The following is a 21,836-nucleotide window of genomic DNA, read 5'->3' as shown; positions in this document are numbered from 1 at the left end:
GCCAACAAAAAGTCCAATAATAAAGCTGAAACAGTAATGAATCTTTTTAACTTACTGTCCTACTTAGCTTGTTTATATAGCTTAAATCTTATTTTGAAAGTTCTTTTGTTATAACTAAAAGCTGAAAATCACATTCATTGAAATTGTATAAAATATCACAAAGAGTGTCTATCTTTTCCTTATTTTTCTAGCCGGTCTGTTTGTTTAATTGTTTTGACTGTGTTTCAAAGGAACATTACCTATCTTTTAGGCTACATAAAGTGCAAATATCAACTTATTTTATTCATGATACAATTACCTATGTATATATCTCCTCAAGTTACAGTGTTAGACTGCCCCCACATGATCCTGAGGCCTATCTTGCCCTCAACTTCAAGAGTTTCAATCCCTAACTAGAAAGGTAAAGCACTCCAGTCCTTCAGGAAATATATGTCCTTTATCCTGATCCCATAAAGTCAGTGAAATGTCTCAAGGATGAATTTGTAAGTAACTATGCCAGGTAGGCATTCTTGGAAGTAAACTCATATTAATGTAGCTTCAAAATATCTTATTTTTGGCTAAAATGTTATGGTACAGACTGAACATACCCAGAGGAATTTCTGTTTACCACTTTGATCATGTATGTGTTCTGAGACTTTGAGATAAATATGGTCCCCAAAATGTGTCCACAATAGTCATATATATGACTGAAGCTCATCATGCTTAAGAATTGACCTGTTCACATGTACATATAGCCCCCCCACAATAAAATCCCATGCTAACCAGGCAGTGGTGGCGCACGCCTTTATTCCCAGCCTGAGGAGGCAGAGGCAGGTGGATCTCTGTGAGTCTGAGGCCAAACTGGTCTACAAGAGCTAGTTCTAGGTCAGGCTCCAAAGCTATGGAGAAATCCTGTCTCGAAAAATGAAAATAAAAAATCCCCATGCCTCCTTTGTTTAGTGGAAACATTATTTTGGAGATTACGCTTGTGCTGTGCTCACTTGCTGCGGATAACCCTGTTCTACTCTGTATCACAGCTGTACCTATTTGACTTTGACTTTACCAAGTTGGAAACTCAGTTGCATTTGGCTACAGTCTCAGCAGCATCTGTTCCAGACTGGAATGCAAAGCCTTGCTCTGCAGTCCAAAGCAAGACCGAGCTTTTCTTTGGTAGTATGAACAGTAACTATAGCCTCATCATGGAGTTCAGGGCAAATTGTAGATCTTTCCTGTCCTCCCGTCTGGTGAAACCCTTGTGTCTGACAAGCCCAACCTCAGGCTTCCTGATCTTATACCATAATATCTTTCTAAGTGGATGTCTGGTGCTTGTTCTTAGTACAGGTCAGACTAAGGCTTTACTAGAAATCTGAGGCTTAGGCAGCAGTCATGTATGTACAGTCTATGACAAGCCTACATGTGTTCAAGCCCTCTCAAGAAGTCTCTGGGATTTGATTCCTGTTCCACTACTTACTACCGATACCCTTCCCTGTGCAGTTAGAGCTGAGTTTTGGTTGTGTTCTTCAGTGGGCTACTTATAGGTTGAGATCAGTAGTTGAGACTGTAAGGACATTGTGGTGGTTTGAGTAAGAAGGGCTCCCATAGGCTCATATTTTAGAACGCTTAGTCATCAGGAAGTGGAACTCTGAAAGGATTAGAATGATTAGGACATGCAGCTTTGTTGAAAAAAGTGTGTCATTGGGGTTTGTTTTTGAGGTTTTAAAAGCCCATGCCAGGCCCAATGACACCCATTTTTCTTGAGTCCGGCTCGTCTGGGGGGCATCATGGTAACTGTAGGGTCAGTGAAGAAACTCATAATCCACATTGAGTCACCTGAGCTTCCCTTACCACACCACTGTCAGGCTAACTCTTCCCCAGACTTTAGAGCCCTCAATGAAAAGGAGAACTTGTTAACTGACATCTCAGTGTCCTAACGAACTTTGATGCAAGACCCCATAACCAAGCTTGTTATTAAGTGAAGTGTTTGAGTTCTTAATTCCATAGACCTTGAAGCAGCAAGGTCTAATATGAATATAGAAGTACAACCAGTTTTAGCAGTACCTCAGAAGTGGAGCTGTGGTCAGATGTAGGATCTTCCAAAAAAAAAAAAAGTCTCCAGCAAGAATAAACTAAGAAGATACTCTCATGTGTGTGTGCTGGGGGGAGGTGTTAAGGTGTGCTTTTATGCATCTCAGGCTCATTTGGAACTTACTATACAGCTGAGAATGGTCTTGAACATCTGATCCTCCTGATTCTACCTCTTAACTCCTGGGATAACAGGTGTTTGTCATGATACCTTGTTTATGCAGCACTAGGGATCAAACGGGCTTTTTGTGATAGACAAGTACTCTATAGACCATCTCCTGTGGCTGAGACTGTATGTAGTATACTTTCTTGAGTCTCCACAAGATCCTTTTGTGATGGACGCCCTATTGCACAGGCAGCAAAAGATTGAAAACAGGGACACTGCTGCTAGGGAACACAAATCCATCAGACAACACCATGATTGGAACCTCGTAAGTGCTCTCTGGTTCCTATAGACCTGGGGTAAGCAGGAGCTCTCCTCTTTATGGAGTATTCTAAAGACTGGAGTGAGCAGCATTGTGAGGCCTCTTAACTCCTGCTGGCCATATAAGTATTCTGTGCCTGGTACAATTGCCCAAAGAATGGGCCCAGAAGACCATTTCTGTTGTTTTAATTTTTCCTTGATTACTAAGTCCTGGGTCAACCAAACTGACAAGATTATATCAAGTGTGGACAGAGGCAGGTGTGGTCTGGGCTTCAAACATTAGGGACCAGGTTCATAGGAAGAATGGGGCCCCTGGGAGTAGGTGAGGATGATGCTCAGTATTAACCTAGAGTAGAAACTTGAGCATGGTTGACTTAATGTTTAGTTTTCATCCAGCTACTAGAACAGTTTTTATCTGCTTTAGACTAATGCTCTAGTCCCCCATATCCATTGAGACTTCTAGCCACGAATCACATTTCTATCCCTTTGACCTGATACTAGCCCCCCACACCCACAAATTCACTTCAATCTTTCAGGTTCTCTGTGCATTTGTTCTTCCTCCTTGAGATCCCAGGAGGGCTGCTGCCCCACCTCCAGAAAGGCCCTTACTCCCTTGTACTTGAAGGCCAGGTATAAAATTCTACTTCCCCTGAAGGATTTGACATTCCTCAGCAGAGTCAAGGCCATAGCAATGTCACTCTCTTTCGGGGATGCATCCTTACTCTCCAGTATCCCTGTAGTGGGCGTGCCCCCATTTTCCTACCCAATTAGGCACACCCCCATTTCCTTGCCGTTTCCTCAAGGAGAATTTCCTTGTGACGTTTCATCTCCTCCCTTTCAAGGTCTGATGGCTAACTCCAGGGTAAGTCTGGCCACCGAGGGATATGGGAACCCTACAAAGGTATGCAATCAGAGTTGAGGGAGGATGAGGCTTTATTGCTTGGCTTTTATAGGCTTGTTTTAGTAGTGGCAGTGAATGGGCAGATATGCTATGGAAAAGATTCAGATGGTAAACTAAAGAATAGAGGCATAGTTTAGGGAAGTCTGAGCAAAGAATGCCCAAAGGCCTGGTGCTCACCCTGGGGCCTGGTCTTGAGCCTCAGGGATAAATGACCAATAGGAACCAGATTTGTGCAACTATGAAGATGTTGCAGGTTTGTGGGGAGCCAGCAGCTCTCAGAGGCCTAGGTTGTAGTTCTGTGTGAGGAGACACAGATCCAGATTCTGGAAGTGGAGTAAGTCCCTTGACTTGGCTGATCCAGTCAGTGAAGTAGGTGACCCTGGTAAAGACGCTGGGGTAAATGGGATGTCGGCAGTCCAGGCCCCAACTAGCCAGTCCCACCAGGACCCATAAACTGGTTTGGTAGCAGATGAGGGGACCCCCAGAATCACCCTGAGGAGAGAGAGAGTAATTAGTGTGCGATCTGCTTAGGGCCACAAATACCAACTGCATGTTAGGATCCTACAGAGCCCAGACAGATGAGGACAAGCTGAAAACTTATGGACTTTTCCTTTTGCTTACCATGCCTCATGTCTAGAAGAGAAAGTTTAGGGACTTGTAAGAAAGCTAGTTCTGCTAACCTTTGTGTAGGTCCTGGCTCTGTAAACCTTGAGCTGATGCAATATATTCCGTCAACTCCTCTGCCTTTGGTAACCTTGGTTAAGTCTATTTTCTCAACTTGTGAATTGGAACTCTTGAAAAAATATGCCCATCCCTTGGCTGGGTAAAGACAGCTCATATCAGAACACTTTCAAAAGTAACTTCATTTGTGAAATCCCTTTAGGAAAATCCCATGGGAAATCCAGTCTATAATGGGGACTATGTCAGCTCAGGAGTCGGAAGCCTGCAGAGATGGGGAAGGCATCAGAATCCAGACATCTGGGCCCTGGTTGTGCCACTTCACTTCAGACCAACTATTTTCCTTCTCTGGGACAGTTTCCTCAGAAAATCCACTATGTCCAATAGTGAGTTTACTTCTATACCATATAGAGAGTTCCCATAAGAAACTGACAACCCAACAGCAAAGTGAGAAACTTGAAACATCACAGAAGACAGCATGTAACAATGAACATACAAAATGCACTTCGTGGCAAGATGGGTACCAGAAGCGTACTAAGTCAGCACTGAAAACATTACCAAACGGGTTACTTACAAATTACATATTTGTGTATATGTTATGCCTCAATAAAAAGTATAAGATATGCAACAAAAATTGATGTTAGGATTTGCTAAAGCTATCCTCAAGGAGACTATTGAGGCATGAACCCAAGGAAAACAAGTAGAGGTAATGAAACAAGAAGTGTGGGGGTCTCCACAAAGACTAGAGGACAATACAGCCATCTTGGAGGAACTGAGATAGAATAGGCATGGGGAAGATACATGACTGCCTTGCTCACCCGGCAGATGGACTTTCCTGTGGAGAGGCCTCCGGCACACAGCATTTCCTCATGCACATAGTCCTTGTTTTGGCCTGGTCTTCGCCCATATAAGGCATTACAGAACTCATTCTCAATGATGCCCACTTCACCCTCTTGCAGTGAGAAGGGTGGTAACAGTTTTGCTGTGAAAATAAGGAGGAAGTCAGTGATAGACACTGTGACTTAGCTGGGAAGTAGAGGCTACTTTGACTGGCGCTCACCATAGGACATCTGAGTGTCAAATTCTGTTTCCATCTTCTACCTACTTCTCATGAACTTCTCTCCTTTTTCTCGGAAACTCCCACTTACCTTCCTCATCTCTCTCACAGCAGCAGATCACAAATCTACTATATAAGGAGGCAAGTCCTACTAACACATTGTGTCCAATGTTGTTAAGCAACCTTTATCACTAATCTTTATCCTATATCTTTATCCACCCATTCACCCATAAACCCACTTATTTTTCATTACCTTTATCAATCTATCTGTTTTCCACACACAACCTTCCATCCATCCATTCTTTTATTAGTGTTTCCATCTATCCTGCTGCCTCATACCCGCTAACACTTCTTATCCACAACACCTATGCACCCATCTTCCTCCCTCCCTCCCTCCCTCCCTCCCTCCCTCCCTCCCTTACCCCTCCCTCCCTCCCTTCCCCCTCCCTCCCTTCCTTCCTTCCTTTCCCCCTTCCTTCCTTCCTTCCTTCCCTCCTTCCTTTTTTCCTTCCTTCCTTCCTTCCTTCCTTCCTTCTTCCTTCCCTCCTTCCCTCCCTTCCTCCCTCCCTCCCTCCCTTCCTTCCTTTCTTTCCTTCCCTTCCTTCCTTCCTTCCTTCCTTCCTTCCTTTTTTCTTCTTCTCCCTTACTTACTTGACTCCATCTCACTCACCTATCCACTGACTATGTCACCAATAGCCTTGCACTAGTAAAAGTGATACAAAGAACATTTTAGTTGGGAAAACCAGAAAAACTAAATTGATCTACTCATTTGTGTCAAAGAAATAACACAAGGAGAGGTAACAGTACAAATTATCTACTTTAGTACACATAATTAAGTAAAATGCAGATGGGAGACTGTAAAAATAAATCTAAACCAATCATACCAAGACTAAAGGGGAGAGAAAATTGCAGAGAAAAAAGAGGTGCTGGGGTGGAAATGACCTCAAACTTATTCAAGGAGAATTAAGGAAGCTGGGGTGGGGTTAATGAGGGAAGAAGTAGGTGATGAAGCAGACATGGATCAGGGTGCTATCATCACGTAAGACCTTGACAGGGATTTTTTAAATTTTGATTGAAAGCACAAGTGAGAAGGAGTGGAGGGTTCTGAAAAGGAAAATGAAATTGCTATGTTATAAAGCAATGCTGACGGCCACATAGAGACTCACGTAGAAGCAATAAGAATAAAAGTGGAGGACCATTTTAGAAACTACACTCAAGAAATGGGAGTTAATTATGCTAGGCTATGTAACAGCAGCACTGTGCAGTATCCATCAGGTATTAGACTGGTATTGTAAAACAAAATGTGGGCCCTGCTTTCAAGAATGTGTGCATGGGTGAGGGGAGCAAAGCTCCTCAGGAAGACATGTTCTTCCCAAAACACCTAAAATACATATTTTGAGAAGAAATGTGCCAAATTATGATCTTACAAATAAGTAAAAATCTATATTCTTTTTTATTTACATTATTCCATATTTCTAAGTCATAATCCTTTAATAAATGCATACATTTCTCTACTTTCAATCTAAAGTAATAAAAGCTAGGGGATCTTGGTGGCTCACTGGTAGAGCCTTTTCCAATATGTGCAAGGCACTGGGACCAATCCTCAATACCAGAAACAAACAAACAAGCAAATAAAACCAAAACGATTTCTCCATTATGTAGTTCATCTGACAAGGCTGATAAAGCCAGTTGAGATTAAGTGAGATTAAGCACTTAGGAGCTGCAATATTTCTCACTTAATCATGCATTCTCAATGGTCTCAAATCACATGTGACTTTCTGCTTTACTCAAGTACTCCCAAGATATTTGGTAATTACATGTATTATACTTGGATACTAAGTATTCAGGCCAGTGTGTTTGAGGCCTTGTCCTCAGCCTGTGACACTATTAACTGAATATATCCTATTAGGAAGAGGTAGAGCCTAGTGGCAGGAAGTTAGGTCTCTGGACATGTGTGTCTGTCGAGAAGATACTAGTACACTGGCCTCTGATCTTCCTCTTTATTTGCTTCCTGACCACCATGAGGTATGCATCATTATTCCACCACACATTTCCTCACCACAATGTGCTGCTTCACCACAAGTCCAAAAAAAAGGGGGGGGGCAAATTATCATGGTCTGGAAGCTCTGAGCTAAATCTGTGAGCTAAAATCAACCTTACCTTTTAAAACTGATTACATCAGGTATTTTGTTACAAGGCTGGAAACTTGATTAACATGGAATGTGCCTGCCTCTACACATGACTTTTGAGTTTAATCAAATCACTTCAGATCCATGATTGATTGAAATCTTAGAAGAAAAAACAATTAATATTCAAAGAGCCTAGATTCTAAATGGCAAATGTCAACAGTTCCCCACCTTCCGAACCTGGACTACAGGGAAGTTTGTGGCTATGGACTCTTCACACTTTCAGGGTTAGAAGACTCTATAATGGCTTTCTCATGTCATAGGCTATGGAGGTGAGGTCCCAGCCTGGGTCTCTTGCCAGCTGAGACCTTTTCCTTCCTCCTTTCCCTGCCCTCTCTCCCTCTCCAACTTCCCTTTCCCTTACTGTCTTCAGAAAGCATTCCCCATCCAGTTATCCAACAGGATGTGTGGTTGTGGAGCTGTGCATCTTTAGGTGGGAGGCAGGCAGGCACAACATAGGATGTGAAGTTCACGGGCAGTCGCAGCTGCAGCATGGCAATGTCACTCCCAAAGGAATGAAACTTCTCAAAGTCTGGGTGTTTGATGATACGATTCACAGACATCTTCTGAGTGTGCTGTGTTTTCTGGTATAGCTGAGTATTCCCCAGCAGAACCTGATAGTCCCCTGGGGCCTGGGATTTGCTGAAAGATAAAGGAGTCCATCATCACCATCATCTCTGAGTGGGAGGATAGCCCCGTGTTCCTGAACCCTCACTTATCATTGGCCACTCTGCCCTGATTCCATGCAGAATGGTCTCTCCCTTTCTGACAGTCAAGTGTTGTGGTGGGTGGAATGAGAATGGCCTCCATAGGTTCATATATCTGAATGCTTGGTACCTAATTGGTAGAACTGTTTGGGAACTACTAGAAGATGTGCCCTTGTTGGAGGAGGTGTGCCACTGGGATGGCTTTGAGGTTTTAAAAGCCCAAGTAATTCCTAATTACATCCTATTTTCTGCCGTGTGCCTGAAGATAAGATGTAAAGCTCTCAGGTACTGCTTTAGTGCCATGTCTGCCTACCTGCGGCTATGCTCCGTGCCATGATGATCCTAAAATAGGGAGTCTCAATAAACATTTTTAAACTGCTCTGTAGTATCTCATCATGGCAATAGAAATATAACTAAGACAGAATTTGATACCAGGGAATGGGCTGTCACAGACCTGGTCAAGTTGGTTTTATTGAAAAAGAGCAAGTAGGGAAAAATACAAAATGTAAGTTTGAAGAGACAAGGAACACCTCACATAGCTATTCCTGCAACTTGTAAAAAGAAAAGCTCAGAGGAATTATTTGTTCCTAAAGAGCAACAAGTCAAGGCTTATGCATATGTAATTTGAGGGAGTCAAGTTTTATCCTAAACAGCAAGCAGAATTTGGTGGCATCAGCTATGTAGTTCTGACTTTAGAGTCATGGAGGATACAGAGTAAAAGGTTTGTGGAATATTTGTCTGTTAAGAAAAGCTTCCCTGCAAGGAAGCCCAGTGAGGCCATTGTGTGAAGGTGCAAAGGTGAAGCCTGGGTTGTGCTGGAGACCTCAGAATATGGGAGGTGCTAGAACTGCAACTGTAGACCTGTCAAGGGGAGTTGAACCAATCCCAGAAAGAAAAGTTATGTTGCAGTCAGAAAAGCTGGAAGTATAGAACCATGTAAGTCCTTTGACACTGGACATAGAGCTCCATGATTTGGAGTTTAGCCTGCTGGGTTTCCATCTTGCATTGGTCCATTACTTCCTCACTGTAGTTCTGGTTCTTCCTTTTTGAATGGTAATGTATATTGTGATACCTACCATTGTATGTTGGAAGAATGTAATTTGCTTTTTTATCTTATAGGGGTAACAATTAATAGATTGTTCTGAATCTCATAAGAGACTTTGTACTTTGAAATGGTGTCGAGACTGAAAGACTTGGAAATTTCTGAAGTTGTGCTAAATGCATTTTTGTATTATAATATGGCCATAGCCTAAGGGGGTCAGGGAGTAGAATGTGGTACTTTAAATGAGAATGACCTCCATAGGCCCATATGCTTGAATGTTGGGTTCTTAGTTGGTAGACATTAGGAGATGAGGCCTTGATAGAGGACCTGTGTCACTTGGGGGTGTGTGAGTTTTTAGGTTTCAAAAGTCCTAATCCATTCTCAGTTATATCTATTTATCCAGTTTGTACATGTGGATTAATATTTAAGCTATCAGCTACATGGTACTGCTCCAGCACCATGCCTGCCTGCAGCCATACTCCTTGTCATAATGGTCATGAACTCAAACCCTCTGAAACTGTGAGCCTCAATAAACATTTTCTTTTATAGGTTGCCTTGGTCATGATGTCTCATCATGGCAATAGAAAAGTAACTAAGATAGGAGCCTTCTTTCTCCAGGCTGATGGATATTCTACTCAAACCTCACGACAAAGTGTTCCCCATTATATCTTAGAATTGGAGGAACAAAGAATTTCAGCACTGGAAGGGTCCCTAATAGAATCTTCAAATCAAACCTTTTAAATTTTTACTTAAGAAAAACTATGGCTGAATCCTAGTTTTGTGATTTAAATCTTAAATGTTATTGGCTTAGGAGTAAGCCAATAACTAAAGGCATAGTCATCAACCTGTGGTGCTATCCAGAAAGAGTGGAACATTTAGGAGGTGAGACCTAGTGAAAAGAAGCTATGTCATTGGGAGAATTTCCTTGAAGGGCCCTCACTTCTTTTCATTATTTTTGTTTCCTAGCTACCATGAGGTGGTCAGGCCTCCTCTGCAAATGTTCTTGCTGTGATGAACTGTGTTATTATATAATCAAAGAAACATGCCAACTAACTTTGGACTGAAACCATGAGTCAAGATAATCTTTTTCTTTTTCTTCATTTTCTGGATTGTTTGGTCACAGTGATGGAAATCTAGCATATTTTCCTGCCCCTTTAACAAAGACTGCTTCTCCACTTGATATAAAGCATTCACAAATGAATTGTGAGTCAAAGGGAGCTTTCCTTCTTGTTCCTGATAGGACTGATTAAACAGCTTAAGTATCAGCTTTTTTTCCCACAGCTCCCACACTAGGAGGATCCTCACCAGCTCCACATACCCAATTCTTCCTTCTGGTAGCCCCAGTAGCTCCTTTCATTCCTCTAAGATTGCAGCATCTTTGTAGATTTATGTTCCTTGGGGCTACCCTCTTCATATTGTTTGGCATGTCTCACGTGTATCATACTGATTGAAGCTTTTTTTCTTCTGAGAGAAAAGAAACCTTGACCTTGGATCTCCTACATTCTGTTCCCTGAAAGGTCTTGGGTGAATGCAGCACAAAATAGGTGCCAACAGGATTAAGCTGGAGCCTCAAAGCCAAAAAGCTGTTTCAGTTCCCCGGTCTGGACTGTATAGCACCCATTCCCTCTGGGTTCCTCCATGTCTTATCAGAAGCTAGGCCCTCTTGTCAGACTCCAGAGAGCCAGAGGAGATTGGCTCCTGGCTGTCCATAGCAGTTGTTCAGGTTTGGGCTACGGCACTTTCCATCCATATATCCTAATATGGCATAGGCATGACCACAGTTTTTCCCAGGGCTTAGTTTTATTAAAGTAAGAAATTACCTGGCTGTTGGTCATATGTGGTCCTTTCCTAGAATCTGACTCACAAGAGAGAAAGGGACCATGAAATAAGATGAAATCTACAGGTAGACAACAAAGCATGGCCAATTCTCTTGGAAAACATCTGTGTGAGTTGGCAGGCACAGGGTGGGAGTATAGGGATCCCTACAGAAGCTGAGAATTAAATATAATGGGAACCAGGACAGATCAAGGAAGTTTTGATGTCATATGGGGCTAATCCAGGCAGAGAGGATGGCCGGTAGAAGTAGACTGCCCCAGAGAAAAGCCCAGAGGAGAAAGGCAAGCTATCTCTAACTTCCTCCTCTCATCCTGTATCTTTATCACCACCCAGTCCCTCTCTGGGGGCTCCAGACAAGGCAAACTCACTTTTGAAAGCAGTGGGCTGTGGAAACAAGCCAGTGGGAATCAATGAGGACAGCTCCACAGAGATGCAAGCCCCGGTACAGCAGGCTGGCCTGCCACGGCCACTGGCCAGCCAATGTATCTCGGCCACCAAACACTTTCCCAACCATCTTCGGCTTCCCACAAACTGTGGAGACACCCCCGTGCAATTTGTTAGAGACACAATTCCTGAGAGGCAGAATAACTCCCTAAGGAAGACCTTCCTCCACTCCACAGATTAGAAGATCATGGCAAAAACCAAATAACCTGTGTAAGTGATTTGGGGCCACCCTGGTCTCTGCTTCCACTGGCTACCACCTGGGACATGAAAAACTCCACTGACAGTTCTGTGGGAGCAAGAGCTCAGGAGTCTGGAAAGATGGGATGAAGCAAACAAAAGGCTGGCCACAGCAGCCTATCCTTAAGTGGGCCTCACAGGCAAGTGGACAGAAGGGAGGTTTTATGACTTTGTTTCCTCAAATAACACAGCTTTGTGCTTACTTTTTAGATCACAAGACTAGAAGTCTCATAGGTGACTGATATTAATTATTCAAGGTAATGACTTCTCAGTGACTGTCCCAAATTCAATCTGCCCAATATCCAAGGGAGAGAGAATTGCTGGCAGGACTTTGTGGTGCTGATGAGTGACCCGGAACAAGTTGCTTTACATTTCTAAACGGAGACCGAGTGAGGCCAATAATGATAATTTTGTTTCTATGATTCATCTGGGAGGGGATTACTGAGCCCAGATCTTTACAAGATTATCTTCTCCCAGGAATCAGCATCCGAAATCTCAGGGAGCTTTGTTCCCTTTGCCCTCATTCTTAGTAATCCCATGCTTTCTGCCACTACCACTGGGTCAGCCCTGGACACCACCTTGGTCCCACAGCACCACACCAGGCCCTAGGGAGGAAAGAGTCAGTATCGGAAGAGAACCTAAGCCCCCTTGGCAAAAGGGGTTCACTACTTCCGGGTGCCTTGCGTGGCCTTTATGGCCTCCACCCGTCACCCGCCCACTGGCTTTCAAACAAACCTTCTGCTCCGCTCATAGAATCCTGATCCTCGCTGGTCAACGGTTCCCAGCCTTGCTGTGGCCCCGTTCTCCATGGTGCTACCCCAGAAAACTTTGAGGGGCTGGGGACACCAGACTTCAGAACAGAGCCAGCCTTGGGGCTCAGGGGCAGGAGAAACATCAGGGGCAAGAGTAGAGGACTGGGTCCACAGGCGATCCTCACCACCCTAGTGCCCATCCCAGATTCCAGGACCTATAGGGAAGTTGGCCCTGACCTGAGCCTGACTCCCCCCCCACCAGGTCCTGACCCCTGCTGGGACGGTTCTTGACCTTGCCTTGAGATAGGACTCCAAGCCCTGCCCCCATTAGGCTTTCCTTCCCGCTGTCACCCAATCAGAACTCCTCCAAGACCACAGTGCTCCTTGCTCTAATTCCTGCAATTACCAGCCTCTAACCCGTGTGCAGTGTAGTCAGCAACAGTACAATGGAAAGTTCCTATACAGCAATGAACAAAAGACATGGAGTACAACCACAGAAAATAGGAAATGATATGAAAGGGAAATTCAGGCTGGGGTGTAGCTCAATAGTATAAGTAGAGTGATGGGGGAAGCTCAGGGGTTCACTAGGACATCCCCATATACCCCATACACATAGAGAAAGTTAATTTGTGGAAGGAGGAATTAAAAGATCCACACAGAGGGAAAATGTAATTAATTCTCAGGAAAATAAAACATGAAATGTATCATTTCTAGTCATCAAATTATATATAATAGCTTCCCAGTATTTTATTAATCAGCAGTTTATCTTTATAGTGGTGGTAGGCATCTGAATCTCAAAGACATAGCCCCTCTTACCCCACATGTGATCTGAACGTATGTGAGAGCACACCATTTCACATTTACCATATCAGTCTTCATCACTCAGACACAAACCGGACTATAGGAACTTCTACTATCACTGCCTTGGGGAGAGGAGGATATAATGTAAATAAATTCAGACCCTTCAATGTGGGATTCCCCTCTGTATGCTGTAAATATGTTTTATTGCCATCGGTTAATAAAGAAGCTGTTTTCAGTCAAAGGCTTAAGGGAATATAGCCAGGTTGAAAAAGATATATATGGAGAGAGAGAGAGAGAGAGAGAGAGAGAGAGAGAGAGAATAGGCAGAGTCAGGGAGAAGCCAAGTAGCGCCTGCAGGAAACAAATGCTGGATGGCGTACAGAACCTTACAGGTAGGCCACAACCACGTGGTAATAAACAGATTAATTGAAATGGGTTAATTTAAGATATAAGAGCTAGCTAGAAATATACTAGTATGCCAAGCAGTGTTTAATTGATACAGTTTCTGTGTGCTTATTTTGGGTCTGGGGGGCTGAGAATAAACAAGCAGCCTATGCCTTCACCTTAATGTAGATCTGGCCACTGTCAGTCTGATCCTAAAGACTTCCTAGCTATATCTCTATATTGAGATGTAGACATTCTCCCGACCATGTGCTGACCTTTGGCCTGGGCCAAGTAGGCAGTTTCCTGCAACATTCAGGCAGTAGAACATGGGGGTAGGTATCCAGCAGAGCCTGATACCTACAAGTCTATGTAAGATGGCAGTCGGGGACAAGTATGTCCAGTTAGGTTTGAGTCTTAACATTGTATGTGGAAAGCAGGTCACATGATTTTGAGCAAGGCCTGAACAACTGTAGTATATTTTGGGGGTGTGAGGAATAGGTGTCCTGCATGGCCTCATGCCTAAGTTCAAGTTTGATGGTAGATATCCACCAGTGCCTGAACCCAAACAACTGTGGTTTGGGTGTGCTGACTGGGTATTGAGGATGGCCTGATGTAGTGTACATGTATGTGACCCTCTACTACATGTCATCCTAAATATACTTCTCATCGTCATGTCTGCTGTAGCTCCCCTTGATCATTCTAATATACACTAAAAGTAGTTAGGCCGCTGACACTGGATTCCCCTGAATGTCCCACATGCCTTGGTAGGTACTGGTCTAGGATGGATAGTCTTGATTGTCAATTTGACTACATCTGGAACCAACTAAACACAAGCTGCTGGCAACTCCTGTGAGTTCTTTTTTCTTTTCTCTTCTTTCTTTCATTTTTTGTTTGTTGGTTGGTTGGTTTTATTGAGACAGGGTTTCTCTATGTACCCCTAGCCATCCTAAAAGTTGCTCTGTAGACCAGGCTGACTTTGAACTCAGAGATCTGTATACCTCTGCCATCCTAGTGCTGATATTAAAAGCATGCACCACCACCAACCAGCATTTAAGGGCTCTTCTTAGAGTATTAGAAGCAGGACAACAACCCTAAATTTGGGCCCACCTTCTGGTGGTAGTTCATATGGATGTGGAAAAAGGAATTTTTACTTTATTTTCCCTCACTCTAGCCAGCAAGCCCATCTATCCTATTACTGCACCAGTATTAGAGACAGCATCTTTAGGATTCCGACATAGACTGAGCATCAGCAACTCTCTAAGAAGACTTCGGGGCTTCAGATTGGACTGCTGAGAAATTCAGCCTCAATAACTGAACAGTCAGATTTTTGGCCTCTCCATGGCAAGGCAGTCATTGTTGGAGCACTCAGACCACATTCTGTAAGCCAGTCTAATCCCCTTTTCATTATGCACATACACACAGTAATACAGACTCCAGCCAGGAAAGAAGATCAGTGCTCTGTTCAGTCATCATCAGAGAAGCTTCCTCCTTAGCAGAAGGGAACAAACACAGAGACCCAAAGCCAGACATTATTCAATGAGTGAGAAACCGTGGAATGCTCAGCCCAAAGTTGGCGGTCTCCATTATATCCCTCCCCTCAGAGCTCAAGGAACCCTGAAGAAGAGGAGTAAATAGTGTAAGATCTGGAGGGGTTAGAGTACACCAAGAATACAAGGAGCTCTCTGTCAACATGATTGATGCACATATGAACTCACAGAGACTGAGAGAACATGCAAAAGACATGCACAGGTCTGCACCAGTTGGGGTCTGAGAGCTGAAAGAAATAGATGCATGTCCCCATCCCTAACCCAGAAGCTATCCCCAGGTGATGACCACTTCAAAATGAAAATTTAGTTTCTTCCAAGGAAGTCTTACTGGGAAAACAAACTACTTTTAAGGGTAGACTGCATGGCAAGCAGTATATGGCCAAAAGAAAATGAACTCAATGGAATCTTTGGGGGCTCCTTGTCTCATAATGTTATGTTAGGGCTTTTCCTTTAATTTTTAAAATTTTAGTTTTGCTTTATTCTATGTATGGTTTTTCCTTGTTTTGCCCTACAGGTCCTTTGCCTATGTATTGTGGCTTCCTGAGTGGGCCTGTTTCTCATGCCTTCTCTTGAACCCTTTTCCTTCTGTTTGTTTTGTTCAATTCTGATGTATTGGTTTTGTTTTGTCTTAATATATTTTATTTTGTTTTACTGCTGCCCCATAGAAGCCTGTTTGTTTTCTGATGAGAGACAGAAAAAAAGTTGAATCTGGATGGGAGGGGAGGAAAGGGAGGGACTGGGACGAGTGGGGGGAGGGAAAACCCTAATCAGGATATATTATGTGAGAAGGGAATCTATTTTCAATAAAAGAAAAAAATGTAAAAACATTTTATAACACTTATACCTATATATGTATTTATTCATTCTATCAATTCTATTACTTTAGAGAACACCAACTAACTAACATGTGCCTTCTGGTGTTTACTTACTTGCCTCCCCAGAGTACACTGCTAGGTATCAAATCCAGTTGGATACCCCACGCCATGTCAACACCCCACCCCATGTCAACACCCCTTACACTACTGTGGAGGGGCCCTTCTGGACACCCTAAAGACCCAAATACATTGCTAAATATCAGTTACAGCTGATATCCTAGTATCAGGGTGTGTTGAATATTTTTATGTCAACTTGACACAAGCTTAAGTCATCTGAGAGGGAATCTTAGTTGAGAAAATATCTTCATAAAATTGGGTTGTAGCCAATTCTGTAGTGCATTTTCTTAATTAGTGATTGACAGGGGAGGGTCCAGCCCCCTGGAGGTAGGGTGAGGGTGGGGATAATAGTCTCGGGTTCTATAAGAAAGCAGACTGAGCTGGGTGGTGGTGGTGCACGCCTTTAATCCCAGCACTTGGGAGGCAGAGGCAGGTGGCTCTCTGTGAGTTTGAGGACAGCCTGGTTTACAGAGTGAGTTCCAGACTGACTCCATAGCTACTGAGAAACGCTGTCTCGATAAGCAAAAAAAAAAAAAAAAAAAAAAAAAAAAAAAAAGGAAAGAAAGAAAGGCTGAGGAAGCCATGAAGAGCAAGTCAGTAAGCAGCACCCATAGCTTTTGCATCAGTCTTTGCCTCCAGGTCCCTGTCCTGTTTAAGTTCATATCCTGACTTCCTTCAGTGATGAACAATGATGTATAACTGTAAGCCAAATAAACCTATTCCTTCCCAACTTGCTTCTGATCATGTTTTTTTCATCACAGCAATAGTAAACCTAACTAAGACAACAGGGCCTGCTAATAAGTGGCTAGCCATTCCAGGGCAACTAAACATACACTACTACATTTATGATGCATTAATTGCTGGTTACCCTCCTGTCATTATCACATATAAACTTCCAAGCACTATGGCTTGCTAGGCACCCTACACTCAATGTGACACCTATTCTGCTGGATGTTAGGATTTACTAGATAATTGTCTCCCATTACCGAATCTCTAGCAGTGATTGTGTGGTATCCAGCAGGGGCTGATATCTAACAGTATATGTGATGTAGCATTTATAGAGGTATGCAGCATGGCCTGAATAAAGCAGCATATGCTTAGGATGTCATTGGGGGAAAGGGAAAGGATCCAGTACAACCTAATTCCTAGCAGTGTGTGTGTGTGTGGGGGGGTGGGCTTCTGGTGAGCTGGTCAGTGGGGTCTGATAACCTACCATTCAACAGGAATGGTTGACCTGTTGGTCCTGATATTTTACAGTTAGCGTTGGGTAAAGAGTGGAAGGAGGTCCAGCGGACTGTGCTAGGAGGTGCCAGGGAGCCCACAGTGTTTGAGACAGTCACAAGATGGCAGTGTTATCTAGCAGTGTATGCCTGTTGGCAGCGAGGGTAGAGGAGAGTCAAGCCAAATCTGGTACTTATTCCAGTATACAGGGTTGTGAGGGGTATCCAGCATGGTTTGAAATCCAGCAGTCTATGCTGGGCAGTGGTTGTTTGGTGTGTGTGTGTGTTCCAACAAAGTCTGTTACCTTGAAAAGTATGGAAGATGGAGAAAGGTCCAGTTGAACCTGATATCTAAGTCTAATTAGGACTGTAGGACACTGTTCAACAAGATGTAGATTCCTATTGTTGTGGGAGGGCAAGGTGAGATGTGGTACTACAGGACCTGGTACTTTCCATTGTATATGGGTTCTGTATATGTATGAGGGTTCTCAGCAGAGACTGATAATACTGGGCAGCCACAAGAGTTGTATATCCAGTTTAGAACTTTATATGGGATGGGGCAGGTGTCCATTTGGACCTGATATTTAGTGCTTTATGTGTTCCTATAGAAGTGATAGCGTCCAGCAAGTTTATACCTAGAAGTTTATATGTGTTATTCAGTAGGACTTGATAAATAGAGTATATGTGAAAGAGGCTGCAGATGGGTCTGTCCAGCAAGCTCTGGTATAAAGAAGGGTGCTTAAAAGAAATCCCACACTAGCTCAGCATTGAGTATAATAGAGGGTTATTCATTTAGGGGTAGACTCACAGACCACAATCCTCTGCTGGCACAGAGAACAGCAACCGAATACCACAGCTAGAAAAGAGTCCGGATGCACACTTTACATTGGCATATATAGTATAAGAGGCCATGCCCAAGTTGGCGGGTAACTTAAAGGCTACTGGTAGTAGGAATTCCTACAGCAACTCTCCTTTTGTTTAAATAAGAAAGTTCTAAGCCTAATACAAATATATTTACAATAAGAACAAATATCAGGTATAAAAATTAGAATTACAACCAGCATAAACAATATCAAGCAAGAAACGTAATAAATTCAATAATTATCCTATCCTAATGAGTTTAAGTTTTGTATAATAAATAACTTGGCCAAGTCATGAGAGGAAAGTAACTATAACTATCTAGTCTTCAACCCCAATGAAGACCTGGGAAGGGAAATAATATTACTTGAATAAGCAGGAAGGGCAGTCAAGCAACTTCCAAAATGTGCAATTAATGATAGAGACAACTGGTTACCTGGATAATCACTCAAAGTCTCATTTGCAACATTGGAGCAACCAACATTGGCTAAGGCCTAGAGTAACTGATAGACCATTTTCAGAAACTGGAAATTTTTCAAGATTTGACAGAATGTTTTCTTGTATCCTGTATGTCCTGTCCGGATATCATGCATTTTGTCAGTGCTCGATGCATGGGCAGTTCCTTGCCCAAAGGCCAGTTTTGTCAAGACGTAAACAAGCTCCAAGTGGAGTGTCTTTGGTGCTCAACATTCTCTCAAGAATAGATTGGTGCTGGCAGGAGCAATCGTGTCTCACATCAACAGAACCCAAAGTTATTTAAATACCATATTCTACAGCTCTTATAAAAGTAGTTGAAGATTACCTATCTATGCAGAATACAATCTCTATGTATCTGTATGTAATCTGATTAATCTAACCATAAGTATGACAAACATGGATGACTATTAATCTATGAATCTTAAAATTCTTAAAGACTAAAACTTCATATTAGAATATTAAACAATCTTTAAACAACTGAGCAACAAATGAGGACAATGATGTCAGAATGTAAACAATGTAGAAGTATCTTGATCAGAGGTAGAAATATGTATTTCAATATGATAAATATATCCTAAAATTATATCAATATACAAAATGTCTTAAGCAGAGGTAGAAACATGCATGAATACAATATGATAAAATAACTTTGCCTGGATATACAAATATTGTAGATGAAAATAAAAACATATTCAATATAATTTAAATTTGTATCAGTATACAAGAATCTATACCAATGTAAATTGCCTATAAATAATAGCTTACAAGTATTCACTTCATTACTCACTATTATTATTAGTGTGAGAAAGCTCACACTAATCTATTATCCCACCCAATTTTCTTTTTTTTTTTCAAAGAGATCCCTGATCCTACATAATTTTTCCCCTAATCCCCAACCATATACCAATTATAATAAACCCCTAAATGGTGTCCCTAACCCTGAGGACAGACTTTGTTGGGAAAGGGATGTCATCTTCTAGAATTACTTCCAGCTGTCATGAGGGTGATGTTCTTTCTATGGGATCCTGTGAAAGTAAAATGATGGTTAAGTTCCAAGATTACTGTCTGGTATAATTGCAAATAGTCTCTGAGTATTTGGTAGGGTTTTTCTGAGGTGCCTATTTGGAATTCTGGTCAGAACCTTGTAAAAAAAAAAAAGTACACCATTTCAGCTAATCAAGTTGGAACCATTTTGAGCAGCTGGCACCCAAACAGGTTTTATGGTAGCGCTATCAGCAACATGATGTCATATCAACCAGGTGGAGTTGTTGTTGTGGGATCCCATCCTCTTCTTGGAAATTTCAAAGATTACTGCAGGAAAATTCATTATTCATTGTTGAAAACTTAATCATTATTTATACAGACATATATATTCAATGAAAGATATGAAAGAAACAAAAATAGGCATAAAGAAAAGTAAAATTTTTTCTAAATTCTTTCTTCTTTCTGTCCCATACCAGACAGCTCTTGACATGAGACAGAAATTCTGAATTTTTATTTTAACAACATGTTTGGATTTAGAGGACAGAACTGTTGTCCAACTCCAAAGCCAGCTCTATATATTCACACATACACATATATATGTATATATACACATATATGTATGTATATATATGTGTGTGTGTTTTGATCACCTGTCCTTACAAGTCACGTTCCTTTTTCTTCATGATCCCTATTGGAAAGTTATTTTTCCTTCTGTCAACATCCAAACATCCAGGATCTCTTGAATTTTTGAAGATGTATATTTTCCTGTAAAAACAAGAGCAGAACCCTGCCCTAACCCTATATGGTTTCCTTACTACCTGTATGGTTGTCACCATTGTGGATGAGCTGTCATTTCTCTTTTTCAAGAGATTTCTCTTTTTCAAAGGGAATCTTTATTAATTTTGATGGTATCCATAGATTTTCTTCTCCTGTGGAAAAGGAGCAAAAACGTAGCACAGTTTTTCATTGTGAAGCCACAATGTGACTTCATTGTGAGGTCAACACATCCTTGAAATACACCAGCTGATTTAATTCAGAAGACTTTTCTATTATCCAGTGTCTCTCTGCTATTGTCCCTTTCTCATCAGAGTTAAGAAAATTCAAGGTTAATAAAGCATTATGTAATCTATGTCTGGCGGTATTTTCCATCCCTTTCTGTTTAACATATCCTTAATAGTTTGATTTGATCTTTCTACAACTGCCTGACCTGTAGGATTGTGTGGTATACCTGTAATATGCTTTATATTTTAATAAGCAAAAAAGTTTCATTTTCTTAGACTTATGCTGGCCCATTATCTGTCTTTATTTGTGCAGGTATACTCATGATGACCATAACTTCTAATAAATGTGTGATTACTGAATCAACCTTTTCTAAGCTTAAAGCAGTTGCCCACTGAAAACCTGAGTGTCAATGGTATGGTGTACATATTTTAATTTTCCAAATTCTGCAACATGGAACACATTCATCTGCCAGATTTTATTCCTTTGAGTACCCTTTGGGTTAATTCATGCAGGTAGTGGTGTTTGGTTATAGAAAGAGCAAGTAGGACACCTCTTTATAATCTCCATAATTTGTTGCCATGTAATAGAAAATTCTTTCTTTAAACCTTTGGTATTGACATGATGTTTCTTATGGAATTCTAAAGCCTTTAACACATTTCCAATCAGTAATCAATCAATTTCTGCATTACCTTATGCTAGAGGATCTGGCAGATCCATATAGGATCAGATGTATGTTATGTATATGGGACAAAACCTATTCTTGATTACATCTTGCACCTGTATGAATAATGAAGTCAATTCTGTATCATCTGGTATAAATTCAGCAGTTTCAATATGTAAAACAACTTCTTCTGCATATTGTGAATCAGTAACTATATTAAGAGGTTCATTAAAAATCCTTAGCACATTTTGGTGAGGATTTTGGTGTGTGGGGGGGAGTGTCATTTAGCAGTGTAGGTGATGAGTTGGAGAGAATGTCCCACAAGCTCTGATGAATAGTAGTGATGTTTAAGAATGGGGTGAGGTTGTCTAGAAAAGTCTGATATTTAGCACGTTATGTAAGAAGGTGTTGGGGGAGGAGGAGTCCTTTTGAACTTGAAACAGCACTGTATGTGGGGCTTCAGAGGGTTTCTGGGTATCCAGCAGAGCCTGATTCCTAGCAATATATTTGAGCTGCAATGGTAGAATAATGTCCAAGAGTATCTTGCCTTGCCACATACGTGATGACATGGTAGGTAGGAAGGTAGGTAGGTAGGAAGGTTCTGAATCTAGTATATGTGAGGTTTTGCTGAACAGTGTCCAGCAA

General features: G+C 41.9%; 1 protein-coding gene across 1 annotated transcript; it reads right to left on the bottom strand.

The window, feature by feature from the left end:
* Positions 1 to 3,584: 3,584 nt before the first annotated feature.
* Positions 3,585 to 11,415, bottom strand: LOC121453200 (putative serine protease 47). Its single transcript, XM_041659727.1, has 4 exons — positions 11,261 to 11,415; positions 7,672 to 7,949; positions 4,883 to 5,046; positions 3,585 to 3,878 (listed from the first exon to the last, which is right to left on the bottom strand). The coding sequence occupies exons 1-4, from the start codon at positions 11,404 to 11,406 to the stop codon at positions 3,585 to 3,587; spliced, it is 882 nt and encodes a 293-aa protein (XP_041515661.1). The 5' UTR covers positions 11,407 to 11,415.
* Positions 11,416 to 21,836: the final 10,421 nt, after the last annotated feature.

Source organism: Microtus oregoni, unplaced genomic scaffold (assembly GCF_018167655.1).
Source record: "Microtus oregoni isolate MIOR12 unplaced genomic scaffold, Mior012 000011F_ref0000422, whole genome shotgun sequence".
Classification (NCBI taxonomy): Eukaryota; Metazoa; Chordata; class Mammalia; order Rodentia; family Cricetidae; genus Microtus; species Microtus oregoni.
This window is presented reverse-complemented; position numbering and strand designations above follow the sequence as displayed.